The sequence below is a fragment of the Buceros rhinoceros genome, unplaced genomic scaffold (genome assembly GCF_000710305.1).
Source record: "Buceros rhinoceros silvestris isolate BGI_N320 unplaced genomic scaffold, ASM71030v1 scaffold13, whole genome shotgun sequence".
Taxonomy (NCBI): Eukaryota; Metazoa; Chordata; class Aves; order Bucerotiformes; family Bucerotidae; genus Buceros; species Buceros rhinoceros.
In genome coordinates, this window is record NW_010401560.1 from 51822 (window position 1) to 61519 (window position 9698).

Sequence of the window (9698 nt, forward strand, 5' to 3'; positions counted from 1 at the left end):
AGTGTTGTCTCCCCTCCATCTCGCCGCGGACAGAACTTTCACTTTCTCCGCCTGGACACAGCTGTAAAGGCCTTCACTCCCACCTCGCTGCTGGCTGCCTGCCAAGAGGTCTGACCTTGAACAAGACTGTTAAGAACTTTTTTTCTCCTCTCCCCCTTTGCATCTGGTTATCTAAGTCCTCTCTTCTTAGTTTTTTTTCCCCGTTTTCGGTTATATATATATATTCGATGCTTATATATATAGAGAGTAGTGTATAGTTGTGTGGATTTATTGTTCATTAAAAGTTTGTTTCAGTTTCCCCAACGCAGACCGAGGTGTGAATTTCTTCTTTCCCCTTAAACTCCTTCTGTCTTGGGCGAGACAGAGGGGATCGTTAAGGAATTCAAGGAGTTATTACCTCGGGACCTCGACCCTTAACAACTCCTTATCACAAGAAAAATTTAAATGCTAGTATATTTTCTTTTGAGTGAGAAACAGTACAAGGAACATCAGCTACTTTGCAGATTTATAGAAAGCAGGATGCACTTTAAAAAACAAAATAAGGATGAGGGCACTTAAGACATCTCGGCACTGACTACATGACATTACATAACCAAAACAATCTCTGCTGTAAGGCTCCAAATATCTAACAGCAATTCAGAGGTCAGTTACCCATTTGTACTTTGTTTTAACACAACCATCTTTTGTTTAGCCAATCCAAATTTTGCAAGTGATAGAGATCAAACTCATGACTGATAAGCAAGGAAAAAAAAGATCTTCCATAAACTGAATATTCCTCACATTTTCATCAACAACCAGATGGAGTCCATCTCCTCCTGCTGGGAATATATAATGTTGCAGTGGTGTGGGCCGATAGTCAGTGTAAATCACATGGCAAGGCTATAAAGGAAGAACAGCATACACATAATACTAATGTTTCTGACTGCATTGTAAAAACATTTGCTTGATGGAAAAATTCAATAAATTAGTATTAAAATACAGCTTTCTATGAGTCTCACTTTCTGGCTTTTAGAAACTAATATAACAGATTTACTTTCCTGACTATGACTTTGTATATACGTCATATGACTAAGACATTGCTTAAGAAAATGAAAGTTTTCAAATTCTTCAGAAGGACACAAGCTGGCTACAAAAATTTCTTTCTCATAAACCCAAGTAAGGACAGGTAATATTTCTTCCTGTATTATTACACAGACTCAAAATCTTAACACGCTTTAAAAACAAAGGAAAAACTGTTATTTTGTAAAAAAAGCCTGCAGTATTTCTTACACCACTTAAAAATGGTACACAGTAGGCTTTTAAAAACAATTGCGGTTTTAATGCATGGAGAAAGTTTGTTTAGAAAAAAATTAACCAAGCACTTCTGTTAAAACATTAAATATTACATAAATCTGCTTCAAAAATGAAAAATAAAAAAAGACCATACAGTCTAATGTTCTACAAAACAAACTGCCATGCTTAAATACACATCTCTTATTCTACACTCCTTTCACCACAACCAGAAGAATCAATCTCTGGGGTATTTTTAATTATTAACTGCCCTATTGCCAATTCCCATATTCTTTGCTGCAAAAGCATCTCTTAAAAAAAAAAAAAGGGGGAATAAAAGAAACCTAATGGATGCAGGATAGGATAGATTTCTTACATTACTTTCTTCTCACTTTCTTTGCATGCATATATGGTATCTTCTGTGGATTTATAATTTCCTTTTGATTTCTGCATGGCCTTTCTACCAAGCTCTTCAAACAAATTCTCCAAATAACCTCTAGTCTACCTCTCTGAAAATCATAGCATGTTTATAGCATTTCATAATTCAGAATGTTTGTTGAAATCAAGCTGGTGTCTAAATTAATGCGAAAAAGAAACACCTTTAATGTTGCTGTGTAGCACCAACAATCAGTATAGTCGCAAAAGCTCAGAGTACAACTAGAGAAGCCAGGAGAGATCTGTACCATCATTTATAAACAATAACAAGCTGACTAAAAAGATGTTCAAAGATTCAGTTCTCATCAACCAAACAGTATTAGGCCACAAGTCAACAAGAATGGAGGTATCATCCCATCAGAAACACCATACCTGTTTGTGAAGATGGCAGATCCATTCAGCAAACTGACGTGCATTTGGAATGGTTGCAGAAAGGAACACATAATGAACATTGTCAGGGAGCAAAATAATTGTCTCTTCCCAAACCACACCACGTTCTGAAAATGGAAAAGTCACATGGGAAATGTATGTGGTTAAAGCCCATTTATCAGTTCTGAAACGAACCAACAGCATGTTTAAAGACAAAATAAAATGAAAAAATTAAAAAAGCCTCCCTATGTGAATAGGGAATATCCAGTGTCCTCAAAGTGGCTTTTGCCTTGGCAAAGAAAACACAGACTGCAGCATACAATAACTATCTTATACACATTCAGCAGAATACAAATCCTGAATGATCTATGCACAGAGGTGATTGATTTTAAGAGAGACTATTTAATTCTTCAAAAGAAAAAAAATTGTTCCTGGGCAAAAAAAGAAAAAAAAAAACTTCCTGAAAAGAAAATTTGTCATATAGGATACCTGAGTCTCTCATGTAGTGAATTTCATCAAAAATAACCCATGCAACTTCTCGCATAACCTCAGAGCCTCTGTACAGCATACTTCTCAAAATCTGGAAAAGGGAAAAAATATTTAGATCCATCACATGAAATAACAACAGTCACATGTACAGAGATCCCAGTAAGAAACTCCCAGAATTTTTGGTTCACGTTGACATGGCAATATAAAATCTTGTTTTGCATGAAAATTAAAAGCATTTGAAGTCTGGCTGTGAGATGCTTTAAGTTGATTCCAATCTAACAATCTCATGGTATGAGATGACCTGGTTTCCCTGCAAGAACAGTGAAGGAACATGAAAGAAAAAAACATTATTTTTCTCTCAGACTCTACGCAGCAGCAGGTCTGTTGCAGGTCTACTGATGATCTTTCCTCATCCTAACAGACGTGATTCAATCCTCTGTGATTAAGAGGAAATCTTCTGTCAGAAGTACTTTATTACCAAAAGTGAAAAGCTGTATATTCCTGGAGTACTCGCATCTAGCATGAACCAATCAATTCAGTGACTTTCCAGCCCCCTCTTTGTTTCCCTAGAACAAAATCCTGACCCTACCAGATTCAGTAAGTCTAACTGACTTTCAGTACTTCACATCTATACAAAGAAAACTCAGTGTCTTGAGCATCCAGGATATTCAGTTCTGCCTTTCTCCATGCGAGAACCCAAGTTCCTGACTGATAGTCCAAAAACATGAACTTAAGAGAGATTTAGCTAACATTTTCAATAACGAAAAGTTAAAACATTAAAGCGAGGCGTTAATAACTTAATAACATTTTCTATCCTAATTGTGTTTATTATGATAACTTTGATCTTATAATATCAGACCTTCTCAGTCAAAAAAGCGTACAAGAAAACACAGACCGATCAAGACTTAGTCTGATCTTACCTCTGTTGTCATGACCAGACAAGAAGCTGTAGGATTAATGGTGACATCCCCAGTCATCAAACCAACATCCTGGAATTCTTCATACATCTCACGGTACTTCTGATTACTCAAAGCTTTAATTGGACTCGTAAATATCACACGCTGTTTTTCCCTCAAAGCCAGGGCAATTGCATACCTGTATTCAAAAATTATACATATTAAGGTTGTCAGGAAGACATTCTGAGCATATTACTCTGCTTTAATCTTCTGCTTAAAAAAATAAAACAATACATGCAATTCAGAACATCAGTAGAATGACAGGAAGCATTTTATATCTGGACTACTAAGTTCAGTGCAATCTTAACTATGTATGCCACTTTGGAGAGCAACAAATCATCGACAAGTTAACTCATTTTTTATGGACATCAGAGCACATCTAGTTTAATTTAAAAATCTAATTGTCACTGCCTCTTGACAAATGACTATTATTTGAACCCCTGCTCTAATATAACTACATGTACATCTCACTTCTCACCTCAGGTCAGCAAACCTACTCCACTGCCAGACTAAACCCTGAGAAAAAATGCACGCTATCTTCTGAACATTTCTTGCCCAATAAACAGTAAGTTGCACATTAAATCAAACTAGTGCTTCTGACAAAGCAAAGCAAACACACAAGAAGCTCCCTATTAGTTACAGCCAGGGGCTAAAAAGCAAAGGTTTGGGTTTTTTTCTAGATTCATGCAAATCCGTATTGCAGAAACTTTCAATCTATAAAATAACATCTCATCAAAATCAGGTTATTTCAAAATAAAAGGTAAGTTTAAACACAAATTAAGCCTTTCGCTATGCACTAAACAAGACGAAAGAAACAATTTTTATATTCAAACGGAGTCAACTAAATTCTAATGTTAATGGTCCTAACTTCATGTGTTAAGAAACTGAGATACAACTGCTACTGATGGTTCAACAAAACGACACAACAAGCATCCCGCCATTCTCCTATTACAGCCTGTCAGAAAATTACTTACTCTGCACAAACAGTTTTACCAGCTGATGTATGAGCCGACACTAACACAGACTGGTTATTATCTACACAAAGAATAGCTTCTCTCTGAAAAGCATCAAGAATAAATGGATATTCCTAAAAAAAAAAAACAAAACAAAACAAAAACATTACATATTTTTAAGATAAGCTGTTACTTACATCCACTTAATTTTGTGATTGATCTAGTGTGTAAATTACATTCAGAAATGAAATCCTGTAGATACTTGTAAACTCCACTTACTGTAATCCTGTATTTTGCAATGACTTTGTATTTAAATAATTTTATCTAATACCACACCTAAGATCTATGATTACGTCTTGCCCTGATGACTAAATTTTCTCTCATCTACTAATTTAAGAGTGTACAACTGAAGACAGTGCTCAATGTTGTAGAACAGAAGTGAAACCACAACAGTCTACCCACTCCATTCGACCACATCATTTTACTCCATCAAATTTAAAATATAGAAACACCAATCTTACTTACAACAGGTTATCTTTGCAAGACACTTTTTCCCAAGCCCTATTAACAAAGTACATAATTTTCCCCTCTACCCTTATCTATGGTCTAAAGCATATGCAAAAAGAAAAAGAAATGCCGTCTATCACATACTTTTGCAGCTTTTCCAGTTCTTGGTTTCAGACCTGTGAAGTCTTCATGTGCTGGAAGCGCAACCTATAAAATACATTTTAAATAAAAACAGTTCCAGAATTTTTGGTGTCAACTCCAGGGATGTGGCAAGCTATGAAGAGCTGGGGCATGAGATGTAAACAGCATGAAAACTAATTTGCATTTTCATTATCCTGTTTCTACCAGCTCATGCATCAAGGCTTCCTTCCTTCCTCTCAGAATTTTTCAACCAATATCCCTGCCCTCCTGCCCCAATAATACTCCTTCTCTCACTTTTCTGATACTCCCTACTGTCTCGTGTGAAGTACTTCTGCTTCAACCACCTTGGAACATTAGCTGTTCAGGCCAAGACACGGTAATAGCTTCTGGCCAATAGATGTTAGACGCAATTACTCAACACACATTGATAACAACCCCTTTCCAAGAGCAATGTTTCCAAACAGATAAAGTTCCTGTTCCTGGCCAATATCTAACATTCATTCATACTAAATATTTAAGGTCTCTTCAGTTACTAAGTGACGGCAAACCTCTACCAGACACATCAACATAAAAGAAGACTGCACAGATGCATAAGCTTCAAAACCTGTATCACCAATTGTATATATGCTCCCTTCATTACAAAGGTGTACTCGTACAGGGTCTTTGAATGTGACCCTAATTAACCTGAGCTGGAAGTTCTGGCAGACAGACCAGAAAAGAAAATGAGCATAAAAGTACACAGAAGCTAAAATTTACATATGTAATGCTCACAGAAATGCTTTCTGGCAATCTTATTTGGATAAAAATTATTTTTAAAAATCAGCACTTACACATCTAATTTTTCATATTTTGGATTATAGATATGGTTATTAATACAATATGAAAATGGATAATTGTCATTATTTTTCTTGTACGTTACTTTTCTCCTTTTTATCAAAATGTAATTTTCAAGAGTAATCAGCCTTACAAAGAAGTTATTCATTCTTGAGCAGAATAGCAAAATATTTCAATGCTCTGCTGCACAATTGTATTGTTCTGTGAACACAGATTATTTTAACAACCAGTAAGTCTTCCTCCTCAAGAACAACACTCACAATGAGCGCAGTAGTATCTTTCTTATATGGAAACCTATCAACACTAATCACTAAGTCTTTCACAATTACTCCTTTTAGTCCAAGTATCATTCAAACTGCTTCTGGTAAGATAACATATTAAATTTACAAGTGCATTTTCCGCATGCTCATTGCCAGATACGGACCTCAAACTCTTTACAAGCCTGTTCTACCTTAAATACAATATGAAATGTATCTGCTTGAGGCTAGGGAGGCTCTACAGAGGGATCTGGACAGGCTGGATCGATGGGCCAAGGCCAGTGGTATGAGGTTCACCAAGGCCAAGTGGCGGGTCCTGCCAGGGTCACAATAACCGCCTGCAATGCTACAGGCTTGGGGTAGAGTGGCTGGGAAGCTGCAGAGCAGAAAAGGACCTGTTGGTTGACAGGAGGAGCATGCTGGTTGACAGCCAGCTGAAGATGAGCCAGCAGTGTGCCCAGGTGGCCAAGAAGGCCAATAGCATCCTGGCTTGTATCACCAATGGTGTGACCAGCAGGAGGAGGAAGTGATGTGACTGTCTTGTACTCGGCCCTGGTGAGGCCAAACCTTGAGCACCGTGTCCAGTTTTGGGCCCCTCACTTCAAGAAGGACTTTGAGGTGCTGGAGCGTGTCCAGAGAAGGGCAACAAAGCTGGTGAGGGATCTAAAGAACAAGTCCTGTGAGGAACAATTGAGGGAACTGGGGTTGTTTAGAGTGGAGAAAAGGAGGGTAAGGGGAGACCTTATCAATCTCTGCAACTGCCTGAAGGGAGGTTGTAGTGAGGTGGGTGTCAGTTTGTTCTCCCAAATAACAAGGGATACGACAAGAGGAAACGGCCTCAAGTTGCACCAGCAGAGGTTTAGGTTGGACAGTAAAAAAATTTCTTCACTGAAAAGTGTTGTAAAGCATTGGAACAGGCTGCCCAGGCATGTGGTTGAGTCCCCATCCCTGGAAGTATTTAAAAGATGTGTAGATGTGCTGAGGGACATGGTGTAATGGTGGATTTGGCATGGTTAATCGATGGACTCAATGATCTAATAGCTGTTTTCCAACTTAAATGATTCTAAGATCTAACAAGTACAAGCATAAAACCCAGTATCATTACACTGGCAGTAATACATATAATTCTGTGAAACAAGCCTGTACTTTTCACATGCATTTCTCTGCACTCACCTCATGTGTACAACCTTCAACAGTCTCCACAGCTTGCACCTTTACTTGAGGCATCAGGTCTGCCAGACTAAAAAGATATGAATTAGGACAAAGAGTTATTTAAAAATCCTGTTTTCTTTATAAACACAAAAGTGTTGCACTTCACCTCTCCTTTAACTGCAACATTAAAGAAAGGATGCACAAACTTGAAATGGACTGCTGGCAGGGACTACCACCAGCACTAAGAATACCCGTAAGTGTTAAAATTAAGTATTATATAAATCCACTTTAGCTAATGATTTGGGATTTGTAAAACCTTAACTTGCACCCAAAACACCACTTGGAAAATATCTGTTCACATTAAGTCTTCGCATTAAATGGGAATTAAAAGTCTTCTCTTTTTTTTTCAGTATACAACAAAGCAAAACTGAAGAACCTGGATTCCTGCTACTAGCCCTGACACCGAATAACGGCCTGAAGCATCCCAAGCAGCTGCCTGTAGACAAGACTCATCTTATCTTCACCAGTCCCTTCTCTCATGGCCACAAGAAGGGGCTAAAACATTGCAAAGAACTTTTTTCTGACTGTTTTAACATACTTAGTAAGCTACTGTGAGCAAGTTCTACTGAGACTTCTAACAAACTGACTTAAAATGTTGACGTTGGTTCTGGTTTGCTTCTATACAGGTACTCTTTGTTTACAGTGTTCTCAGAAGTCTTCTCATGACTTTCTCACAGAAAACCTCACCTTGAACTTAAGAAAAATTACCAGCTAGGACCAAATGACAAGCCAGACCAGAATCCTTTCTGACAGAAGTCAATAACAGATCATCCAGAGAAAAGTGTAAGACTGTAGCAAGCATGTAATTTTTATTTCTGTAATAGAGTTTTCTACATCTTGAGCTAGGAGGTACACCCCTCCATTGGGCAGCTCTGGATGAATTTTTATTCCATCAATCCTCCTAATAATTTTCTGAACCAACATAAACTTCCAAGTTCTGAAGAATCTCTGAAGATACAGTAAACTGAAAAAGCTCCCACACTGTCCCTTCAGTCTGTTTTCAAACCCCTCTAAATACCTGTCGTGAATTTCTGAAAGATGAGAGGGAGAGACATGCAGGTTCTAAAGCACAGAAATGGCATTCTGGCTTCCCTTCAGCTGCCTTATCTCCCCAGCCATTGACAAGTCCAAGCATACACCTCTATGCATGTCAAATATGTGCCATTTGTATGCAAAATTAAAAGCACGTCCATACTTAATATTCCAATATTTACTGCAGTTATAATCTTACATGCCTCAAAAGCCTTGTTTTTTGTCTTCTTGGTCAAATACTTCTTTCTGTATCCCAAGCCATTTAGGTCTTCCAGTGGCATGGTACACAGCAAACCTGCCTCCTCCCATGTCCCTCACTGTTCATCTCTTGCTATATGCCTGAAGTCAACACAATGGCTTTGAACAAGAACCACTGATCCATTTGCATTAATGACAAGTACACCAACATTTCATACTGCAGTTGCCTACCTATACAAAATACTATTTTCAACATTCCCACTTGCTGAAGCACATCCTTGCTCACACAGATAATGGAAAAACAACCTCATATGTAATTTCATCTTAATATTAAAACACTGCACAGCTACCTTCATTGACTATTCATAGCCGGCACACATACTAACCAGCATGTCAAGCTATAATTTCCTTACACGTTAAGCTGGGCACTTACTTAGCATCTTCGGAGACAACATCTTCCAGTTTGGACTTCTTTCCCAAAACAGCATCTTCAGTACTATCGACCTCAGCTTCTCTTTTGGGCTTCCCTGTCAAACCTACTGACGATTTTTCCTCTGATCGTTTTCTGCAACATAAATTGTCAACAAATCTAAAATTTGCCTCTTTTACGCATGTATTTTCTGAAAACAAATCAGGTGCCCTCTGGGCAACAGTGAACACACGGTATTCAGGGCATGACCCAGGGAACTCCACCCACGAAAACCACGGAGGGTTTTTAAACTTCTGCCCGGATGAGCTCGCCCGCAGGTCCTCACGTTCTGCAATCGCCCACGGTGCCCGGGCCGCCTGCAGCTTTGGAGCCAGGGAACCCCGCAAAGCCTGTTCGTTTAGGCTGCCCCAACACCCTGATAACGAGGGCGCTCGGTAACTCAAAGAGGCTGGCAGAAAACGGGCCCAGCAGCGTGGCCCGAGCCTCAGCCTCCAGAGCACCCCCGGCCCTGATCCCACGACCGCCCGCCGCGCCCTCACCCCGGTCTCCTGGCACCCTCGGTGGCGCCCACTTTCGTCCTCCTGGCGCCAGAAGCGGCGGCGGCCGAACCCCCCTC

The 9698-nt window shown here is 39.0% G+C and overlaps 1 protein-coding gene across 1 annotated transcript in view; it reads right to left on the reverse strand.

Moving 5' to 3' along the window:
• The window catches only part of SKIV2L2 (superkiller viralicidic activity 2-like 2 (S. cerevisiae)), a gene marked incomplete at its 5' end in the record, with an annotated part of 45762 nt that extends 36070 nt beyond the window's left edge, over positions 1-9692 (reverse strand). Inside the window, 9 exons of the mRNA XM_010132293.1 lie at positions 781-879; positions 2077-2201; positions 2563-2653; positions 3483-3657; positions 4493-4605; positions 5123-5185; positions 7384-7450; positions 9086-9217; positions 9622-9692. Coding sequence (XP_010130595.1) covers positions 781-879; positions 2077-2201; positions 2563-2653; positions 3483-3657; positions 4493-4605; positions 5123-5185; positions 7384-7450; positions 9086-9217; positions 9622-9692 — 936 coding nt within the window. The remainder of the gene's footprint in view (positions 1-780; positions 880-2076; positions 2202-2562; positions 2654-3482; positions 3658-4492; positions 4606-5122; positions 5186-7383; positions 7451-9085; positions 9218-9621) is intronic.
• Positions 9693-9698: the final 6 nt, after the last annotated feature.